Raw genomic sequence first — 23,465 nt, 5'->3', positions numbered from 1 at the left:
AGCTCAGCACTTTTGAGAACATCAAAGAGCTGTGCGGGCACTTTCAGAAGGAGATAAGCTACATCGGGGGGCGGGTTATCTGGCGTCAGAAAGGGAAGTGCCGGTCTTTGACTCAAATGGGAAATGAATTGGGTCACTGGTCAACAAATAAATCTGGAGTTGTTCCTCTATCTCACCACCAAAGCAGCCCGCCCCGTAACGAGAAGCCTTCTGAAGGGTGAAGGCGGCAAAGATAAATCTGGGTGGGCTGAAAAGGGCTGGGGCACCACTGCTGCGGGGCCTTCTCCCAGGCCAGCTGAGGACCCTCCAGAAAGTCGTTCCCAAAAAGCAGTTTAGCTGATGCCACTCTTTGTTTCACCGTATAAACGGATATGAATGAGTTGTCCCCAGGGACAGAAAATGTCACATTTGATGAATACAGATGTATCCACAGAGATCATAAAATGTTCCTTTAGTTTTAGGAAAGGAAGGGGATTTGTTTTTCCCTCCTTTGTTTTACTTGACTTTCAGGGTTTTTTTTATATCAGTTTTAAAAATATTTTTTTAATGCCCTACAGTGCTTCGGGCATAAAACCTCCCTGGATATCAGCCTGCATTCAAGCCACAGACCGGTATTAACGGTCTGAATTTGCTTTTGGGGTTAAAAAAAGTAAATTTGTGAATCCAGAATGTGGCTGTTCCTGTGCAGAGGGGAATATTGCAGCTGCGTGGTTCGCTGCCATCTTGTGATATTTAGCGTTTTCCTAAAAGGATCAACGCACAACATCGATTAAAAAACCCCCCCCAAACAACAAAAAAACCAACCCAAACCTGCTCCTAGCATTCATAGTTACAGAGAAGAGCTGGAAACCATGAGGCTGATGGGCTCTCAAATTCATATCACAAACAAATAACAAAGTTGTGACATTTGTTGCTTTTACATTTTTATAACCTGTAAATTCTTCACAGACTATATTCTTTCATTGAAAAAGAAGCTGGAGTTTCCCTTCATTAGATCTTGCCTTGTGTGATATGAAGACAAGGTTTTCAAATCTAATTTTTTTGGCCTTTGCCTTCAGGTGGAATGGTAAAATTAGGACAAGCTCGCTCAGAGGAGGTAGTAATTATTCTTATTATTCCTTCCAGGTACAAGCAGAGTACCTGGGAGCTCTTGGACTAGTTCAGAGAGGAAAAACACGGTGATAGATGCTGCGTAATGCATAGGCAAAGTTAAACAGAAAATAGGGATTTTTTTTTAAAGCCAAATAATAGGGGGATGTTCCAGCTTTTTAAAAACGATAAAAGTCGATTGGACAAAGCAGCAGGAAGCGAAATATCGAAACCATCCTGCCTCTAACACAGAGGGGTAGCGGGAGTAGGTGTCCTTCCCCAAAGCTAGCGCTGGTGAGGGGTTTGCATACAGATCATCCCGAAGCGAAGAGCCCGGGTAGAGCTTAGCTGAGCACCGCACCGGCTCTTAGCTGTGAGCTACAAACAGTTAACGCTCACTTGCCAAAATATCTATGAGGAACTTCAGTATGTGTTTACATTTTTAAAATGGTAGATACTCCAAGAAAGCAGTCACTGAAGAGCTTTTAAATTTTAATGAATCCCGAACACCCAAAATCTACAGTGCATCCCCGTATTTTACTGTATTTACTGTTTTACCAGTATTTTACTGCCCTGTATTTTACCGCTAACTGTGCCAGTCGTGATGGCAGGGACCACGCTGACACAGATGACTGCGGTGGCTGGGTTTTGTGCTCGACCCCGTAAAATTTTCCTGTAAGCACGTGGGGAGGATCGGTGCTCTGGATAAGTCAGGCAAATCCCGTATCGTCCCGCAGGACTGCGGTTCCCTGCAACGGGGGGTCAGGGCCGGTTTTAAACACCAGGGAAGGAGGAGAGGAGAGCACCCCAGGTGCTGATGGACCTTTCCACCTCCCCATCAGCATCCTCAGCCTCCATCCTCACCCAGGACATGGGGGACACCTCCTGTCTCGGCCATGGCCACAACACCTGGGGGTGTCCCCTAGTTCAGTGCCAGTGGGGATAAATGCCTTCCTGTTAGGCATCTCTGTTCATGGGATATATGAAATGGGAGTTATCGCATGATTTATGAATTCTGTCAGTGAAATAATTTGGGGGACATAGCCCTTAATTTCTTCCCCCCCACTTCCACAGAAAAACGACCAACGCAGATTTAAGCAGCAGCATAGGTTTGAACGGCTTCATTTATAAACCATCCAAACAAATGGCCTGAAGTAATCGTATTCAAGGTTTTAAACTGTCTTCTCAGACTCTGTCAGCGGGTTCCCAGAAAGCATCATAACGCTCTTTAATAGAAAAATCAGTCACAATTTAATAGTGGTGGCTGTTCCCTGAGGCACAGGGCTGAACAGGACCCGTGGCACCAACACCGTTTGTCCTGACCTCCTGCAGGCTCAGGCTCTGCAGCCATCTGGAAATCCTGACCAAGTGAAACGATTTCTTCAAGGCAGAGCAGTTTCCTTCTGCGTAAGAGCTAGCAGCCTACGCGTGCTTTTTGTCATCTATTTTTTTCCCCCCTATACTTTTTATATGGCTCATGTAAGTGGCTGGCCTCTCGGTTCACATGCAGTGAAGATCACGTAGCACCCAAACCCAATACGAGTGAAATTTGAGTTTTCCTGAACACCGATATGATGCCATTGGGTGCCAAGAACAGGAATGGAAATGGTGGAAGAGGATTACAACAGACAGACCAGCTGCTGGCATAGCTACACGGTCACATCTTATCCTGGCTGATGTTTCATCTGAGACTACAACACGGTCAAGCCAGATGACGTTAGCTCTTCCAAAGACCATCATCAGACCTGTGCTCCAGTTTCCATACAATAACTCCACAACCTTAGGAACAGCACGGCCAGGTCAAAAATGTAATATTGGGAAACCCTAGTAAGGAATCATGGATAAAAGCAAGCATAGAGCCCCAAACCCTAGCATTAGGTGTGAGCTCAGTACTAGGAGGGACCCACAGGTTAAATCTAGTCTCCCACGACAGACAACAACAAAAATACACAAAACGTGTGCGGTGACAAATACCTCACATGAAAGGGCTCGCTCGGGCTACTTTGCCTGCCTCACATGCTTCACTTAAAAGGGAAACACTCCTTCAGAGCTCGAAACAGGAGCGAGCGGCACTTCTGAGGCGCCTGTTATTGCTAGAGTGCTCTAACGGACCATGAATTTGGTTCGTAATAAATACTTTGCCATCACATTCTTCTGCCTAGCACCTCCTTTAAACTGCAGCTTTTAATCAGTCTTTCTGCGACCTGTCAATGAATCACAAACAACCCTTCTGGCTTTGGCACAGCCCTGTGAGACTCCAATAGTGAAACAGTCTGAATTATTTTTGTATTAAAAGACATAAGTCTTGTCCAAGCTAAAATGCAGAAGTGCGTAAAAGGAGATGGCACACACCATTCTCGGCAGACAACTGCCCCGTGCTGAAGTGGTGGGGCAGTTTTGCTGGTGCAGTTGTACGAGCAGAGCAGAAGCAAGCTTGCACTGCACAGCGGACGTGGTGTCATTTGTTACATTCACAGGAACTGAGTACCCTTTGGGGCGATTTCAGCGGATTTAATGGCATACCTCTGGTCTTTGACTGGCACAATGGAGCCTATGGCATTGCTGGCTGGCTCCTTTACCTCAAAATCCTTCAACATATTAAAAAAGATCTCTCAAATACAAATACCTGCAATTCTTTCAATATTGTTTATTTTATTAAAAGAATCGTTAAGAATTGAATTATTAATTATTGAATTATTGAGAGAATTGAATTATTAAGAGTCTATACAAGCCTCAAATCTCAAGTAATCTTTTTGCTGGTTATTGGTGTGCAACACAGTAACGACATACAGATCTTTCACATCAACGCGTGGTGCTGCGCCGTAAGTCAGCACTCCTGCAGAGCATCACATTCAGCAGTAGTGCAGATATTAAAAAGGAAATATGCTTCCTTCCGTTGTTTTATTGCTAACTCATCTCACTGATAATGCAGCTTTTAGTCTACACAAGTTACCTCTGAGCTTGCCAGAGACAAAACCAGCCCCTCTTGCCCTCCCCAATTACTGTATATCCACATAGATTCTGTTGATTGCAGAAAGGAGAATTAACAAAGCATCAATTAGGCTACTAAAAAAAATAAATATTCTTACGCAGGAAATATACTGACACCTACAATTAATATATTAATAACCATTTACTGGTAACATTAATTGCATGACTCATAGTGCCTGAATTTTTTATTTTAAAAACAACCCAAACAACCAGAACACAAAGGCCACAGGGCGGGGGTGTCTGAGGCCTTCAGACACACTGAGCTGGCTCTTACTTCAAAGGATGAATCATCAGGATCTGGTTGGTATCAGTAGAATTGGCCTGCACAATAAATGAGGCCAGTTAGCCTTTCCCTGGAGGTGTTTCTGTCTCTTGGCTACAGAAAAATAACGCAGCTTGGTTGTGAGTGAACTTTTTACATTATATAAACCAAGCAAAACATATTTATACAGGAAAGGTTTTCTGAAATAACCTCTGGAAGTTCTCACAACATAGCAAGCACTCTTTCTAGAGTTTCAGTATATATTTCAGTAAGAACAAAGACACTTGCAGTATTTTCTTTTTACTCTATCCTTCCAATGTTGATACAGAAGACAAAATCTGCAAGCCTCTCCCCTACACATCTATTATGCTGGGCTGTATACGTCATTGCCACAAAGTTATACAGCTCCATAAGTGCAGAGCAAGCCTGGAGAATTCTGAATGCAATCAAAACCAAATATATTTGATACAGACATCAGAATCTGGAAACAGGAAAAAGTTTGGGTGTAGTCACATGAAACTGACTGTCAAGATAAAGTAACCATGTATGAATTACTGATATCCCTGGGGTACAGCTGCATCAGAGTGTTTTAGCGCCAAGTTCTTGGGTAGCCTCTGTTGTACAAACAACTGTCCTATTTTATACCAGCTGTAAGAGAATGAAAAGCAAAACTTTTGATCAAGTCTTGCAGCTGATGCTTAAAAAGAGCATCCTATCTTCAAGCACCATGAATGGACTAGAGGGGTTCTTGTTTGTTTTTAATTATGTGGCTTATTCAGTAAAAGGTTAAACTCCTGCTGTATTTTTCTCACACCTGCTGTATTTTTCTCACGCCACAATTTCATGCCACAGTTGGAGCAACAGCTCGGCTGTCAGGCTGGAGGTTGATCAGGGAATTGCTTGCTTGGGCCAGCTCTGCGATGGAGACTCGTCCTCTCTGTTTGATATACTGAGCCACGGCAGCCATCTCCTCTGGAGTGATGTAGATGAACTTTCCTCTGTCATCAATCACACCTACAAGGGGAAAGAAAGGACCTAGAAGTCAGCACTTTGGCTCCTCTCACTTCCCGACAGATATCAGTCACTTCTTTTGGAAGGGACGTTCAAACTGCTGAGGCTGCATTTCATATCTAAGGCAGGCAGAACAACGTGCTAGCAGGCAGGCTTTTATCTCCTCTCTACTGTTGGGTCTTTGAGCAGGGCTATGACAATAGCCAAATGCCTTGGTAAGACTAATTTTGTTCAGCAAAGGAACACATTCTTTTCATTGTACGCAGCTAGCTGGGAGTATCACAGCAGCTACTTCAGGTATATAGCTTCGGTGCTGATGTCCTGGGCCCAGGCAGCTGGTAGAGAAAGGCAGAGCAACAGGAGGGCCCAGGAGGTGATTCAGAGACCCTGCGCGGCCCAGCTCAGCCATTCCAACTTACCCTCTAAAAGGGAATGAAGCTCAATTTCTGTATTTCAGTTGCTGCATCAAGAGCACGAATAGACCTCTCTGTTCTTAACGCATTACAGGATCAAATGCAAGGCAAAGCGCCTCATTGACATGCCTTTTAGGCCACAGACACAGCCAGGACAGTACGCATCCTTACGCTTTGATTCAGAGTACTTTTATGTCACTCGAATGGGTATCCACATGTACCCACCAAGACAGTTGCTTCCCAGCCATGACCACAATATCAGGTCAGTAAATGTTTGCCTTGGCACCTTCCCCTACTTCATCCTCGGAAAGAAAAAGACTGCCCAGCAATAAAACAGAGTTGTTCAGACAGGGAGCTACCCACATGCTCAGTCTCTGCTTACATTCCAACTTTGATTGCATGGGTACATGGCTAGGAACAAGCACCACTTACTACAGCATCCTGGAGCGCTCTGGGATGTTTGCTTCTCCCACAGCGTGCCGCGCCCCAGTACTGCCTTTAGCCACAGCAGCTTTAAAACAGGCTTGCAAACTACCCCAAAACATCCAAGGGATTCTTTCAGATTCAGATTTCAGAATACATCATTTGCAGCTGGCTGCTCAGCAACCCCTAAAGGCCTTCAGCAGGGCTCAATCAACACGCAGAACCTTGTGCTGGTTCCTGAACTGTTGGGGACATTCACCCCCCAGCTCTGTATCATAGAGCAATCACATCCCATAGTGCTTTAAACACTAGTTTCATGGCACTGAAGCAGGGATAATAAAAATATCTATTTATCAGGTCCTACTAGGATCTTCTACAGTGTAAAACAGAAATTACACTGGAAGTCTCTCTCTACCATAGTTAAGGCATTTTCTGCACCACCTATAATAAAGTCCCCTTTGTGTTTTGGCTGTCACCTGTTAGAGTGCCATCTGCCATCAGGTCCTGGATTCTGTTAATTGCATCCTGTTCAGAAGGGAAAAAGGAGTAATAAACTGATCAAGAGGAAGGCAAAAAACATTTCACATGTTCAGATGGAGGCTTACGTTTAATTCTTCAGTCTGAAAGACTTCAGTGAAGGATATACATCAGTATTTCCACACAGACAGATGCAGTAAACCCTTTGGTCTTAGAAGGATGAAGTGAGCTTCTGCATTTTGGGGTGTGCAAGTAACCTCCCTATCCCCAAAAGAGACTTTAATTGCTAAGTTAGCCGTCAGTTTTATGAAAGGGGGATGGTTATACACATCTTCCCAGGGAAAGGCTGCCTAGTGCTAATGCAACACGCGAGTTCCATGAAGTACACTGAGGTACTTCTCCAAGAACCTGGCTACACTCAGGACATTCCAGAGCTTTTTATATTTTCTTTTCCTAATCCATTTAAGAGGAAATCTCTTTTACCAATCCAAAGAACAACTTGTTGAATTTATTGCTGGGTTAGCTCTATAGTTACTCCGAGCATGCAGTTCCGCTACACCTTAAGCTAGTATCTAAGCCCTGTTTTCCACAGTTGTGCCTCTCTCCCTTTCTTGCCTTTATGTGACTGCAGAAGCAAGTTATAGTTTAGATTTCAACCAGATAAATTCCCTGAACTGGCTCACTGCATGCTTAAATGAAGTTCTGGTTTAAGAAAGAGGCAGGGGCACAGCAGCCTGGACTTACAGCAGTGTAAGCTGCTGTGAAGGGGCACCCCAAGATCAGATGAGGTACAGAGCAACAGAAAACATTGGTCACTTAGAAATATATGTCAAATATGCTCAAATTAAAATAAACCAAGCCACGACTATTCTTCAGAGTCAAAGCATAGAATGTTTAGAGAACAGAAAAAGAACCGGGGGGGGGGGAAGTACAGATATCACACCATGAGCTCACTTTGACAGGCTTATATGGTGCTAAGAGGGACAATTTTCATAAGTAATGCACCGGAAGATACAAATTCTTAAATGTTCTAAGAATACACAAGCAGTTGGAGCAAAACACCTCATCTATTGATTGTCTGCAAACATAACAACATCGTCCAATTATGCAGGCAGTGTCTGAATTTGCTTCTAGCTCTGCTTTTGATTCCCAAGTACCCTGAATTGCTCTGTTACTAGATTTGCAAACACTATGGGATCCATTAGCCAACAGGCAGCTGTGCAAGAGGCAGGCTGAGCACTCTTCACTGAAACAATCTTGTAAGCCAACAATCCTTCACTGGCTGGATGGTACTTTGATGGATGGCCACATTTTTAGGGCTGATTTTGCTGAACTTCACCAAAATCCAAGCATTTTCAGTAATGCTGAAAATAACTTGCATCGATGTTACCCTTATTTACCCTTTCTCTCCTGTCCTTTTAAACTCATTGCTTGTACTTGCACCTCAAAAGGTAGTACTTACCTGTGTTCTTAAACCCAAATGTGAAGCCAAGTCCTCCAGCTGGATTACTTTTGTTTTCTATGGAAACAAACAAGAGTTAAATGCAGCTGATGAATTCAAGGGGTAGCATATTTCTTTTTCTTTTAAATAAAAAAAATGCATTTAATAGACAAAGCAGAACCTGCCATTCTAACTAACTTTTCCTAGTAAGCACTTTTCTCTGATGAAAAACTCTAACTTAAGTTACGTAAGCCACTCTGCTCTGTGGAAAAACTGGATGCTCTGACCCACTTAAGTGAAGATTCAAATACATTTGCCAGCGTTCATCCTGAACTTTCTTTATGTCAGGAGGACAGGATGAGTACAAGCATGATAAACAGCCATGGCTCTGTTCTCCCTGCCACCTGACTTTTTCAACTGCTACCTTTAATTTCCAGTACGCTTTAGCAAGATCTCTTTTTGTTTGAGAGATGTTTCAAAGTACATTTTAAAATGATCACCGGTATATATCAGCGCATACATAAAAATCCAGACAAGACTGGCAGCATTAAGTGCTTTAGCCTGTTTTACTAATGTCATGTGCATTAACACCATAATAATCTTCCTAAGCAACTGAACACCTTATTAAAGTTGTCAGTGCTGGAAGTGTACTGCTAGCACACTCCTGTGCAGCCAGCGCGATGTTCTCTGAGAACAAAGGCAGAAGCAGGAACTGCAAATTTTCATTTTGCTTTTGAAAGATATTCTTACTGCAGCCTCTCTCAGTCAGGACGCAGTCACCACTGCTCACATCTGGTTTTATGCTTCTCTGTAGCTTCAGAGAATTACAGAGAAAACACCTGGTGCGCTCGTCTGGAGCTACTTGGTTCCTGTTTTCTTATCTGCAAAAGTTTTAGAAACTCATCTGTTTAGAAGCAGTAAAAGGATGCACTGTTTATAAGGAATTTGGAAAATATAAAACTTTTGAAAACTGTTCAGTTAGCATTCTGGACTACATTCCTAAGACTCATATATGTACGGCCACAAGAGCTACATTTACATTATCAGATGCAATACTTCAAATGATAAATGCATTTGTTTCTGATCTTGAAAGTACACTGGAAGGACACTGAAGAAATAAAGAGAGGCTGAAATAGATGAATCTTTTTAATTAATAAAATCAGACAAAAAAAGCCACGCACAGACTTAGTAGTTGTGAAGTTCGATGCAGCCAAGCTAGAGAACTGAATACCATGGACTGAACGCATGGAATTGGAACCAGTCCATGGAATTCAGTTCTCAGAGCTGGGAACTGCCAAGATTTGTCACATCTTCTTTTAAAAGGGTTGGGGGGAGGTGCAAAGCCACGTAAACAAGAAAAACAGGATTTAAACCTTCACTGGAAGATATTCACCCTCAATGACCAAGTTTAGTGGAAGTTTTCCAAGACAGATCCTGCTGTGAATAAGAGCCCAGAGGGTGGGGTGGAATTAGGATGCATTCCCCACACGCACTCTGAAATATAATGGCATTGTGAGGTCCCAAGCGAACAAAACACTTCCCCACATGCTTCACGTTTTAGACAGGCTTAACTTTCATAGAACAACATATACACATCCACATTTTACTGAATTCATTTAATTTTAGCTATGATTCTGCTGCTGTCCTCAGCAAGGGATGAAACAGAGCAAGAGCTCCCAGGATTAAAATGAGTAGGAATTTTTTCCCTTATCTTGTAAGTGTCATTTTTCTTAAAGAAAAAACAGGAAGGGGTAAAGCCTCCAAGTCCTTCGCTATCCCTTTCAAATGTGGTGAAAATGGAGTTTGCTGTTTCAATTCACTGGCTGTAATTCAGATGCATTTAATGATATACTGTCAAGCCGGGTGAGAACAGTTTGATGGACAAAGCGCAGGCTCATATTTCCCTGGGCCAACGGAGCTAGAGCTCCACAGCAAGGCAACTGCTTAGGCACTCTTTAACCTCTGCCCACTTCATTATTAATTTTTTTTCTAACTGCTCAGAGAGCCCACAGAGCTGGTTTGTAAGGTGTGTTGTGCCAGCTACAGTTCTGCTGAGTAAACCCATAAGGCTGCCATTGAGAACTGGTAATTCTGCTCCTCTGAGAGCAGAGCAGTCAAGTCTGTAACTTGAGGACTGGCCGCTGTAAGAAGCAAATACACAGGACAGCGACTGCAGCAGAGATAATGCCACCGCCTGAGGGGTGAGCTGGTGATATCACAGCAGTCAGATTGAGGTTGAGGGGCTACTATGAAAGCCCCAAAGGAAGGGACATGCTCAGCTTTCAGAAAAGCAGAATGGGGGGGCATCAATCCTTTTGGTGCCTTTGAGAAAAATCCCATTTAAAACAATCCCACAAGGCAGAGCTGGAGAAAAGAGGCTCATTTTATTTCAAACACCCTTAGGAATGAAGCATGGGGTGAGCTACCTCCAGCCAGTTATACCAGTAAAATAAGTTATTCAACAGAAGAGCTAAATTAAATTTTATTTTTTAAAATGCCAATTGATCTTTTAATTTATAAGTTTTTCAGACAGCTACTACCAGCTTAGCACTGCTTCTTGATGTAAGTCAACGGTTTCTGTGGATAGAACAGAAGATGAGGGCTATACATAATCTATATATTAAGCATACTTTCAAGATTAAAAAAAAAGAAATATTAAAACTTGTAAAAGAAAGCAATGCCCCAGTTCTGCAACTCATCTCTGCATAGGAAGTCAGGTGTCGAAGCACTTCTGAATTAGGTTTTCAGCCTGTGCTTAATTTCTCTGACGTCAAGTAGAAGTGACTAATATAAAACTATACCTATGTGCTTAAACACTGAACTGAGAGTTTGTGACTAATCTGTTCCATCCATCACAACCACCAGGGCAATGTGCAGAATCAGACCCTACTGCGTTATCCCTTGGAAACCCTCACAATTTTTGTGGAAGATCCCAAGGGACATCGGAATATCCTATTGTTCTACCTACTGTTATCCTAGGGCAGCCTGTTTATCAATAAAGAACAGCACATTTTCCTTAATCCACAGCTTGGCAGTATCTTGAAAGCCTTAGATGGGAACGGGTGAACTGGATCACACCGTACCATGTAGTCTATTTCCACAGTTAGTAATTGAAATAGAGGGGGGTCTTAACAGACATGGCCATTTCAAAGTTCCCCTCCCTTTCAAAGAAATCTCTCTGGCTTCTGTGGAAAACAGAATATTGAAATCGCTGCATGGCTGCAAAATGAAACGTGCCATCTGATGGTTCATTGTCGCTCCATGATTTTACTTAGGCTCTTTAAACATGTCACCCACAGCTTTTCCAATCTATTCTCAGCTGTCTCATCTGCTTTTGGGCAGTGCTTCTGATCAGAGTTGACTGGCTTATGCTGGGGACTTGGTTACTGAACAGGGGCTATTTTCATTTGGGCTGCAGCAACGAAGGTAAGTCCTAACTCCGAGTGCTACTAGCTTAGACTTTTCCAAATTACCCCCCGAGATCACATTGATCAGAAAGCACTTGACAGATGCAAACCTAGGAGCCTCTCTCACTGTGGCCTGATGGCAATGGGATACACCACCAAAAGTGCCCGTGACACAGGAGGCAGAGAGCAGCACAGCAGAAGATGCTTGCACCGCAGCTTTGCAGCGACTCTGGAACGATCGAGCCATTGTCCAGACTTGCACGGCAATCACTCAGATTGACTCCTTGTGGAGAGTTACCTGTAAGTCAAATCTGTTTGTAACTCCGGGTTTTTCCTGGGGTAATGGACATGCAAAACTGGCCCAGAGTGCCAGACTCCGGATTAACAAAATGATTAGGACTTTACTAAGTATACCAGTGATTTGCTTACTAATGAAGCCTTTCACACACGCCATAGATTGTCAGGCAAGAGTCCGGTTTCCAGTAAAGGAGGAAAGGGATTCATTAGGACAAAAGATTTGCATAACATTGTTAGAGTAGGAGTAGAAAAATGCATTTGACCTTTGACATACCAATAGTGGAGAAAGAAGCATTTGTCCTTACAGATCAAAAGTGGAAATCCTCATGAACACTCCACAGGTTTTAAATAACCGACCATACAGTACGATGAAAGGGAGACTAACACACCCTGTTAAAAACAAGTGATCTTCTCCTTAAATATCCCTTCCAAACATTACGACAACATTGCAAATTGCACAGATGAAAAACAAGAGAAGAAATCGCATGAAAAGTTGGATTGACCTTTACAACGCCAGTGTTTCAGACACAAACGCATCCTGCACGGCGGGCCACATGCTGGTACAGCAATTCTCATTCGTGCTGAGCTGAGATGTAGAGACTTGTTTTCTAAATCAGTAGCTGATGTTCACATACAAAAAGCCTGAATGTCCCAAATACTAACCAAAAGCAAACACTGCTGTTCATAAACCCTGAGGGTGATCCACCAGGCGCAGAGTTTATAACGCCTATCCTTATGAAAGAGGGTAAGAGCTACAATCCTGCCCCAAAAAGCCAAGACGCAGCTATAATTACAAACCATTTTAACAATGATAGACATGCTCATGCATGGTTAAGTAAATAATGCAGATTTTATCTAAGGTACCACTTTTGTTACTTGTTAAATATTCAAGTAAATCAAAGAGGAAGTAAAGATTTTCCTTCTTTCTGCAACTCAGCTCTTTGACAAAGATATTTTACACAATCTAACAAGTATGGAAGGAGGAGAAAGACCAATGGTAGCTTACCTTAACATATTCCAGAAATTCGATTAGAAAGCTGCGAGACTGGATACAGCAAGGAAAACAATTGTTATTTTAAACTCATGAACATTAAATGCATCGTAAACTTGCTGAGTACAAATATTATAAAAGTGTCTACTTGCATACCTGTGAAGTTTTAAACATATACACTGGGGAAGATTTTGAACTGGAAAAAATATATACCTAGATTTAATCTTAACTAGGAATTTATAAGAGGTATTTTCTAAGACAGAATATAGCTCAAGTACAATTTGTGTTTAAGTATTTTCTGAAAAGAAATCTTTGCATCTTTTATTCTTCACATCATACATACCCTGAAATAACCACATCTGGGTGAGTTTGTGCATCCTGCATTGTTACATATACACACTGAGGACATTTTGTGCAGACGTAAAATAGAGTGATTCAGGAGACAGCTCATGCAGATGGTCAAGTGCAGCACACAGCTGTGCAACACATGTGGAAGCTCAAGCCATTTTCAAAGCTATGCACCTGAAATCCGGCATTTTAATATAAGCGGCTCAATTTTCAAATGCACAATGCAAACAGTGTGCATTTAAGTTAACAGGAGATCAAGTTACTCTGCAACCCTGGAAATCAATCAGCCTTAATTAACTGCTTAGCTCTGGACTCAGGATCTTAATTTTCAGCACGAGTTTCAGCACACTAGCCTCAACAACATATGGCAGAGTCATCTATCGTAACAGGATACTAAAATGCTTCAGTACATTATCCACCACAAGGCAGAAGGGTGCCTTGTCATTTCTGCAAGGCTGGTGTCTCCAAATAGCTATGTACCTGTTTCTGAATTGTTTCTGAAGATGACTTTCAAATCGCCTACTATTAAAGTTCTATCTCCCCACTCCTACCAAAGATATCTTATGTTGAGATCCAGGCATCATCAACTCCCTGCCAAGCTCTTTTGAGTGAGGAACACCCTTCTCTGTTCCCACAGACGGAAAGATTAATTTCTCCTTGACAGGCAGCTGTAGGAACACAGACAATAAACACATTCTAGCTTTAAAGGGTATCTAAAGTGGAACAATTTAATATTTAGGTATAATCTGGTCTTCTAACAGGACAGGCACACATTTTTGAAGGAACTTTCAATAGGAAGTATGCATTTCGCTGTTCTCTGCATCTTAGGAAATCCCCCATCACCAGATACAACTTCTCTTGGTTTTAATCCTGGCATGATGGAGGAATTCATCTCAATGGGAAGGGGTCCATAGCGAGAACTTGTGACTGATGTCAAGCGGTACTGACTCACTACAAGCTCCTCAGCCCAAAGCCACTCTCAGTCACGCTAAGAGCAAATCCATTCAATTCAACGGGGTCACTTTAGCAGAGGAGCACAGGCACACATGGCCCTGAAAAAAATACTTACCATGAAATGCATTGGGCAGCTCAAATTTGGCAGCTACAACCCAAGAGCAACTTCAGCATATGAGAGCAATTAAAATTAGTCTAACAGGTTTTCAGCAGACAGAATAAGAACACTGCCTCCCACAACAGTGGAACTTTTTCAAGTTTGCTGTGATATTATGTCAAGTATCACATTTCAACCACCAGCCCAGCAACACGTCTGCAGGCAGCCACAGGAGGAGCATGCTTGAACGTTATGCAGAGTTTGAAATACTATCAACCATAGCGATCATTTGCAACGCTGAACGTACAGTTTTCCAGCGTACAACCCACAAGCACCTAGGCTGTGTCCTGTGAATTCTCTTAACAGAAGCCTTTTAAGACAAGAGCTTGATTTTTCATTTGATTTCACAGCAGCTCCATTGGTCTAGAAAATAAAACCAAACCCAAGCAATTCCTCCCAAGATATGTGGGCACTACCAAACTCCATATTTAGCCTTGCTTTCATCCGGCCCACTGTATATGGGTAGAGCAAAGATGATGACAGTAAAAGAGTATCTGACTTCCAGGATTAATTTTAGTTCAGTCCTTACATTGAGGGAGAAGAGAACTCATTTCCAGCAATATGCATTTGCCTTAGTACTCTAAGCTAACTTGTAGGAGTCTGGAATGAGGGACTGTAGCATTCCCCAGGAAATACTCCAGGTTAATGTGTGCCATATACACAATTTAGCTTCTACAAGCAAAAAAACGTTTGGCTGACTCCTACTTTCAAGTTCATTTTATATGAGACAGAATGCAGTAAGGGCAACCTGAGTCTAACAAAGATAAAGGAAACTGCAGTAACAGCCTCACATACATACCTCTTCCTCTGTCATTGATTCTTCAACCCCTTCCTCTTCAACTACAAAACTCTCCTTCAGCTTCAGGTACTCTTCATACTCTCTCTTCTCCTCTTCTTCCTTTGCCTTCCTTTTTTCCTCTTCCTGAACAGAAAAGATGACAAGTGGTCAGTTTGCTCCTCCCCAAATCAGGTTTAGTTTTAAGTAAAGTAGCATCTTCTTTATCTGGAGTCTGGTTTTACTAGGACAGACAGCAGATAAAAAGTTTCTAAAAATGCATCTAAGTTCTCCCTTGATGGCATCATTAATTTCAGAAGCCACCCTTAAGGTAATAACCATCTCACATGGTAGTGTAAGCTTGCACACAATACACCTAGGCTGGTTCTTAACAGATCTGACACAGGGGAGAAAACCACGCTTATATAGCGACCTGCTTTCTTAATTTGCATGTTTCTTCTGCAGATCCCGTGACAGGAAGTCCCTGCCCCTAACTGCACTTCGATGCAACAGCCACATTTTCAGTAACTGGCTCCAATTCTGCTCTGACATACACTAGTGTACATTGGGAGTGATCACAAAGAATAGTGGAGTTACACTGGTGTCCATCTGTGTGTGAGATGAAGCTGGCCTGTAAAAGAGTTTCAAGTAAAATCTTTCTTATGACATACAGGCAAACTATGTCTACGTGGAATGTAAATAACTGTATAAAGTATTTTAGGCATGGGAGACAGGGTATGGTTGTATTAAAAAAGGGGTTTTTACATGTTTGATTGTTCACCAAAACCTACAGGCTCTGCTTTTAGTTATGTGCAATAAAGATACTTTCAGTTACCTACCCTAACAGAAATGTTGACGTCTTAAAAAAAAAAAAAAGAAAAAGAAAATGCCAACCCAGAAAACTCCAAGCCTGACATCGGTGAAATGGTGATGCATACTAGGTAATGTAGAATAGTCACACATTCGCACAGCAAGACTGCAATTAAAAGTTTTGGAATGTGATAGATGATTTAAATGTTTCAAATAAGAACAGGTTTTTACTGGGAGCTCATCGATTTGCAGCTTTCCACGATTTTCTTTTAAAATTTGTTTTGGTCTTCTCCAAAACACTTTACACATTTAACTTCACACAGAACAAAAATGTTTCCTTACACAACGGTTTCTTCCACAGAGAAATTTATGTTTGTGCAGCACCTGGTACAATGAGATTCCAATTTGACTGGCCTCTGGTTGCTATCACATTGCAAAGGCTTGATTCAAACTTAGAAAGATGAGTTCTTCACATTTCAGTGACAATCTCCGGGCATTCCTTTACTGTTAGCACAGGAATTAATATCTTACAGAACAATTACATTGATTTCTAAATGCTTGCCATGCTACATCTTTGACACTAATATGGTAATTGCTTCCTTAAATAGCTGGAAAGCAAACACTTCTTCCATTAAAACAGGAAGAGACAGGAACAGGTAATTAAGTATATTGAAAAATGTCCATGTTAAAAAATATGCCATGTAAGGCCAAAACCAGCAAGACACCAAAAGCGGTCATGGGAAGGTTGCCCTTCAATAAAAACTGAAAACAAAAAGTATTTGGTCCCAACTGTATTTAATCAAACTCCCAGAAAATCACAAGAAGGAATGCTACCAACATACAAGTATGGGAAAAACAGGACTGAAAGGATCTTACTGTATGTGCAAAGTCAAAACCATTTTTTTAACCGCTACCTTATGAAAAAACTACAGATCTGAGGAAGCTCTTGAGACAAAACAAGACCATTTTCTAGGTCATTCATCACCGTAATGATTATTAGCAGAAGCCCAACAGTAGATCTTTTTTTCTTATAAGTACTACAGGTGCCAAGAACAACATAACCATATTTCATTTGGACATGACAGCAATTGTTCTTTTCTTGTAAGTGCATTAAATTTAATCTTGATCCTGGAAATACAAGAATGAGGTTCTTCCCCTGGTCTATTACAGAGGTTGTAATTCAACAGGATTTGAAATGAGAAAAAAAATAGAAATCAGAAAAACTAAAAATTGCCTTGACAAATAATTTCTAGATCGTTCTTAAAAAAAAAAATAAAATCAGAAGACAGTGTCCCATTTACAACTGAGAGCAACAATAACTGAGAAATACTTTCCCGTTTCTGGAAGGTCTAACAACAAATGAACAAGACTCATTCCTGTCTTCCTTACCTACTTGAAGAACACCACCTTCAACTTTATTAAAGCATACCAGCACCTTAATATCAGGACTTACAGTTCCAACATATGCAGAAAAGCATCTCTGCTGTGAGACTAGCAAAGCACTCACCGACCAGTCCCTCTTTTGCACCCTCCCTAAAAGCCAACATGAGTTTGTTTTCCAGATCCTAAATTTTGATGCTATGATCAGCAGAGCATTTCCAGGGGTCTGAGCCACTGCTTTGGTAGCTAAAGCATGTCAGCCCTCAAAGCCTCATGTTTCTGGTCGTTGTAGCCTCCTCCATCACGCTAAGTATTTCCAGAAGCTTCTTCATCTAATAACTAAAAATCCCACCCACTTCCTGCACAGTCTCACATGCTTTACTACCTAAATTCACCTATGATTCAATTGATTCAAAGTGTTTAGCCAAACTGTAAAGTGGTTCAAAGCCAAGAGGAGAGATGACTTCACATAACTGCACTGGGAGAAGCAACCAGCAACAGCAGTGGAAGCTGAGGAGGGGGAACCCTAGCGAAGTCAGGCTTTCTGTTAACACGTTCTCAGCTATTTTTTTCCACCATTGTGCTAGCTCTCTTCTTTCGCATGCCCAAGCCACGCAGCAGTTGCATGGTAGATGCAGGGTCAAATTTAGGCAGGTTGAATTCCCACAAAAACCAGTCTGTCTGTATGCATAACCCACACACAGAAACACTCTCAGCACCCCAGGGTCTACTGACGAAACACAGACCAGTACTTGCTTCATGCAAGTCATACAGGGGGCACTCAGCTCAAATATAAATTTAGAAAAGCCGACATCTTAGTCAGGTTTCTTCACCTCTCCCCATTCTGATCTCATTAACTGCTGTAGAGTTAAGTGGTAAAGCATGTGGCTCAGAGGAGAGATAATAGCTGGGCCACCTCCCTTCAACGATGGGTGGGGTGGTGGGGAAATCCCAGCATCATGGAAATTTGGTAACTGCAGATGCTCACCTTCAGCTGCTTGCCTTTTTTTTTTTTTTAAAAAGCAGGTTTGCTTCTCTTCTCACCACCTAAATGTTACTGAAACTGGGGGCTTGCACAGTGTAAAGATTTCCTTTTGATCAGTTTACTATACTGCATGTGAAGAACAAACTCTCCCACTCTGATCATGTCTTTATTGAAACAAAACACAAAATTAATCACTCAAACCTTTCTTTCTTCTCTCCTTCTTCTAACAAAATGTCCACATTATCACTGCTGGATTCACTCTACCTCTCCATGCTTGCTATAAGTCTCATGTGCCACCCTGCATGGCAGAGACCCAAGAGCTTCCAGAGCTCCATGCAGTCTGTGGATCTCCAGCGCTCTGGGAGACACTTTTCAACACCCTTACCCCTTCCTATACCAGATCTGGTCAGCACCGACTTCCCTCTGCACCCAGTTCCAGTCCTTCCACTGCTCTCCAAGCTCCCCCCCGTCCCACCTGCCCACCAAGGACCTAGATTTGCTGTGAGGCTCCTTTCAGATCATTACCTTCTGTTCACCTCTTACCTTGATCACAATGATTATTTCCATGACATCAAAAACATTAATTGTGCCAACTGCACAAGAGCCCAATCTTTTACCAGGTGAAACCCACAGCATCTTGAAAACTCTTTTAGACTTACAGCTGGAAACAGACCTTGACTCTTGGGATCACAAGTCCCTCTGAAGTCCTGGGATGCTGCTTGAGGAACTGCACTGCTCTGGCTAGTTGACAGATTACGGCCTTTGAAGGTTTATCATGCATTACTATTTTTAGCAAAGGGTCAGGACCCTTACAGTACTGTCCAGCAAGAAGATATTGAACCACCATTTCTAGCTTTCATTGCAGTAACCCATTTAAGGTGACACTAAGACTAAGTGATATTGGCCTACAGACTAAGTAGCTTTTCTGAGAGCTTTGCCTTAAGCAGCTTTCCAGGAGAGGAAACTGCTAGTTGTGCGCTGTGCCATCTCTCCTGCAAATCAGATAAAGGACCAACTTGCTGACAAAGAAATCATTTATAGGCAGCTTATTCGACTGCTAAGTGGAAAAGATCTCATTGCTACTGAGGAAGGTAGAGAAAACACTGGACTCTCTTCAACCACCACCAGCTACCAGTCGTTCCTTGTTTGTGGCTGTTACATTAACATGCAGGATGAGGAAAAGCATACTAGTTCCTATGCCAAATGCTTTGAGGTTCATGGACCAGAGAAACCCTCCTTGTATAACATCCAGGTTTTGTGCTGTTAGTGCAGGTTCTACAGGAAGCAAAAAGGGACTTTACAGTAAATAATTTGGCATAGACCAGATGGATCTCTAGGATTCTCCCCCCCAACCCCACTGTTTAGACACCAAATAAAAAAATACCTTTAGAAAGACAGAATAAGTGTTCTTACCAGTCCTCATCCCCTCAAAATTAGAGTAGAATGAGTTTTCTGCAAGCTTTTCAACTTGTACTTCCTTAGGAGAAATTAATTTTCAGGAAAGTATACACACTTGAAAACTGATGCTAAAACTGAAACTACGTAGTAGTCTCCATCAGCCTCCAGAAATGCACTGTTTATGTATGAATAGTGGATATAAATGCCAAACAGATAATGAAAAGCTCTGCTGAGAGGCACACAAGTCTCCATGTTCACATAATGCTACACATAATAAAGTAACTCAACAATCAACATTTTAAAACTTGGTGCCTGTTCTTACATGATCAAATATCAAAGAGCCAAAACCTTACGGTCTTAGTTCTCAAAAGCTTCACCAGGACCCTTGGGATCACTAGCCGATCCTCCATTTCTATACCTCTGAAGATCCAGACCATTTTTATTTAGGCACTTAAATGCAAAACCGAAAGCCTAAATGAAATTGCCCTAGTTTGGAAACTTTGGGCATAGCTGTGTTTGAGCAACACAGATCTTGTTTTAATGTAACAGTGAACAAACAGCAGACCCCACTCCTGCTGCGGCCTTTTATTTCACAACAGTTAAAAGCTTGCTTGCTGGAAGACTAGTAGTTTCTCTCCTGTATCAAGCTATGTTTCGAGAGCAGTCTACTCTGCAATGGATTTGCAGGCAAGATGCCCTGTTCAACATTGCATTTCAGTATAGAAGAGTGATGACTGTGAGCCTTGCGTCTGCACAAGCAGTTTCCTTAGCACAGCAAAGCTAGGCTGAGGGAGTAAAATCTACAAAAATCCCTGTGCACAGGGAAAATAAAAGCTCTTGTGCGAGCAACCTGCAAGGCTTTGTATGAAGACACTGTTTTGCAACATCAGAGGAAGTTCGCTCTCATTGATAAGGTGGCGGTTGGTAAACCATCTCACCACTAAAAAACTCCAAGAGTGAAAGGGAAATCCCCAGGGTAAAGCAGAGCTGAAGCAAATGCCAATTATAAAGGACCTTCCTCACATGCATAGCCAATCAGGTCATCAGAACACTGGAAAGGAAACTTGAATTTAAAAATATATTATCTGGTTTGCAACACTGGAGCCAAGGGGCAACCACATTTTATTTATATGTGCATACAAATATATTTAAATAGAACTGGGGGGTTATTTTTCTCAAGAATATGCAAGATTTTAGCCCCCATAACTCCCTTGAAGGCACAGTTCCCACTTGTAGTACAGCACTGTGTAGAGCTGCCCCAAAATAATTGGAGTTATCAGTTTGCCTATAAAACAAAGTGGGTTTTCATCTGACTCAAGAATTCATTATTTCCACTAGACTCCATATCTCAAACTACTTGAGGGGGGGGGTGTGTGTGTAAAAGGGTTAACAGTCCCGGTGACTATCAAAGATCAACACTGGGGAATTTCTAGAAGATCTGCAGGCTGCAACATGATTTTCTGTCCTCCTGAATCTATTTGGCTTCCCTCATCCTCTGACAAACTTTTAGATGGTATTTAATGGTGCAGGAATCACTTGGAGACTAGCTGCTCATCACTTAAATTCTCTCGTAAATACACTAATTAAATTTATTTGAAATTAAATTAAATAAAGCATAGCCACCACATTTATGAGTTCAAATCTTTGAATGCGCAGCAAGTGAAACAATAAACAATTTATGCAGTTATGTTACTGCTTTTCACTGGAGGCAGTAAGGCTTCATCAGTGCTCTTAACATCTCTCCTGTACTGCACAAGAAAGAAATAAAAACTAACAGACTTGCCACTGTCACTATACCTGCAGAAGTACTCTGATGTACTGGAAAAGGAAGGGAAAAAATGAAGCTGACAACCATAACATTTCTCAGACAAACTTTAGTGATAAAGTCTAAATTTCTTGTGCCTGATGGGATTATATAAGCTACAGAAATGTAGTTTCAAATCAAACTGCCTACAAAAATCACACAACCAGCTACCCTTTGCTTTTATCTCATGACTATCAATCACTACTTGAGCTACCTTTCATAATTTTGCCTTTCCATTTCCTAACTTATATGGGGGAATAGTATCATCACATGTGTAGTCCACATGGCTTACTTGTGACAAAAATGTTACTTGTGGAAAGGAAGAATCCTTTCCCTGGAGGAATGTATAAATGACATTTTATCCTATGTATTCTATAAAAAACATAATAAATCCAATGATCTCTTTGTCGCTTATAGGGGCCTAGAAGAGAGGGCCAGTAATTTTTACATCATACAATGAGTCGGTAACAAGATTTGAAAGATAAGATGTTATGATCATAAAGCCAAGCTATGCTTACATGCACAGTAATCAAGTATCTATTGATTTGTTTCCCCTCTTATCACCCAGTCAAGACTAAAACACTGAAGTCTTGTTATTACCATGCTCCCTGTAACACTGCTTTCTCTGCTGACTGAAGCAGGAACTCGAGCAACACAGCCTAAACATGTACAAGTCTTGAATTGTTCTGTTTCCTGTTAAAGACTTGGATGAAGACAAGAGACTTAAAATTACCAGAAAACAGCTGAGGATGGACATTAAATATTGTCAGACACGTTTACTTTGATCCACGCTCAAAAAGTTCAGTGGTTATTATCAACCTGTCTTAGACCCAAGCAAAAAATAAAATACTGAAAACACTTTCCCCTGAGTAGCAGAATAACATTTGTGATGTAGCCTGGTGGGCTGGCTTGCTGCCCTGATAAAGACTACTGGGAAAAGCAAACAAATGAACCAAACAAAAAAAAGGTTAAAATTACAGAATTTAAGTAGCCAAGGAAGTTATTGCCTCAAGTGAAGAGCAAACTAGATTCGGGCATGTGAGCAATTTTCAAAATTCTAGTAAGTACTCCTTTGGACTGTTGAGCACAAAATTTAAAAAATAAAATAAAAAACCCAAAGCCTTAGTTTATATTCCTCTTTTTCACTGAGCCTTGCAAAATGGAGGTGGAAGTGTTTTAGTGCAATCTTTACTAGGAATACTGAAAATTAAAATAAAAACAAATAAGATTTTCCTCATTCAACCAAAATAAATTACTCAGCCCTAAATTGAACAGAAGTGGATCAAAAAAAAAGTTAAATATGTTAATGAGCACTTTCTGTGTGAAGAGACCTCTAGTTAGAATTTCACTCTTATTTTCTACTCAACTTTTCAACCATGCCTGACTGGTCCTGATTAGCCAGCTGCACTGATTAGCCACTGCTAAACCCCAGGTCAAACCCGTAGGCAAGCAACAGGATAACATCTTTGTGCTGGGCTACAGCTTCTTTTGAGCAGGTTGGCCAAGCTCAACTGCAATTTCCTTAGCAATTCACCTGCCGTGCTGGCTACCACGCTGGAAGGAATTGAAATTCTGTTCATTAGCCTCCTCTATAGGAAGTGACATTTAAACAATGCTAGCGTCCGGCCAGCGTGCCCTCCTAATTCCCCCCAGAGTGTTGAAGTAATTTGGTTCATTTCAACCCACTCTTCAGGGTTTCAAGGACACTGAATTCCTAGAATCCTAGGAAAAAAATATTAGGGAACTGGGTGGAGACAAAACACTTAGAAGAATACACCACTGGAGGGAAACTGTCATCTGAGTTATCTGTTATGCCAAGCCCCATGGAAAGCAGGATGAGCACTAGACGTGTGCTTTAGAGGCAGCCAGAGCTTGTCTTACCTCTTTCTGAACTGGAACTATGAGGGGAAGAAATTGGCAATAGTTAAGAGAAAAGCAGAGCGGTCACAGGGACCGCAAGGCAGAAGTTGGTGCTACTGAAGTGTGTGGGCAGGGGAGAAGCAGTAGACGTGGATCCACAGGAAGCCAGGGCTGATAGTTCTGCTGTTAGGA

The 23,465-nt window shown here is 41.7% G+C and overlaps 1 protein-coding gene across 2 annotated transcripts in view; it reads right to left on the bottom strand.

Annotated features, from left to right (window-relative positions):
- Window positions 1-3,718: 3,718 nt before the first annotated feature.
- The window catches only part of DDRGK1 (DDRGK domain containing 1), a 40,039-nt gene continuing 20,292 nt past the window's right edge, over window positions 3,719-23,465 (bottom strand). Inside the window, exons 5-10 of one of the 2 annotated variants that reach the window (XM_072862030.1) lie at window positions 15,061-15,183; window positions 12,818-12,856; window positions 8,129-8,185; window positions 6,666-6,714; window positions 5,157-5,356; window positions 3,719-4,401 (exon numbers count right to left, since the gene is read on the bottom strand). In XM_072862030.1, coding sequence (XP_072718131.1) covers window positions 5,184-5,356; window positions 6,666-6,714; window positions 8,129-8,185; window positions 12,818-12,856; window positions 15,061-15,183 — 441 coding nt within the window. In that variant the 3' untranslated portion in view covers window positions 3,719-4,401; window positions 5,157-5,183. Of the gene's footprint in view, window positions 4,402-4,648; window positions 5,357-6,665; window positions 6,715-8,128; window positions 8,186-12,817; window positions 12,857-15,060; window positions 15,184-23,465 lie in introns of those variants that run through there. The other variant, XM_072862029.1, reaches the window with a different exon arrangement.

The sequence above is a fragment of the Ciconia boyciana genome, chromosome 5, assembly GCF_034638445.1.
Source record: "Ciconia boyciana chromosome 5, ASM3463844v1, whole genome shotgun sequence".
Lineage (NCBI taxonomy): Eukaryota > Metazoa > Chordata > Aves > Ciconiiformes > Ciconiidae > Ciconia > Ciconia boyciana.
Note: the sequence above shows the minus strand (reverse complement) of the source record. Positions and strands in the feature narration are given on the sequence as shown.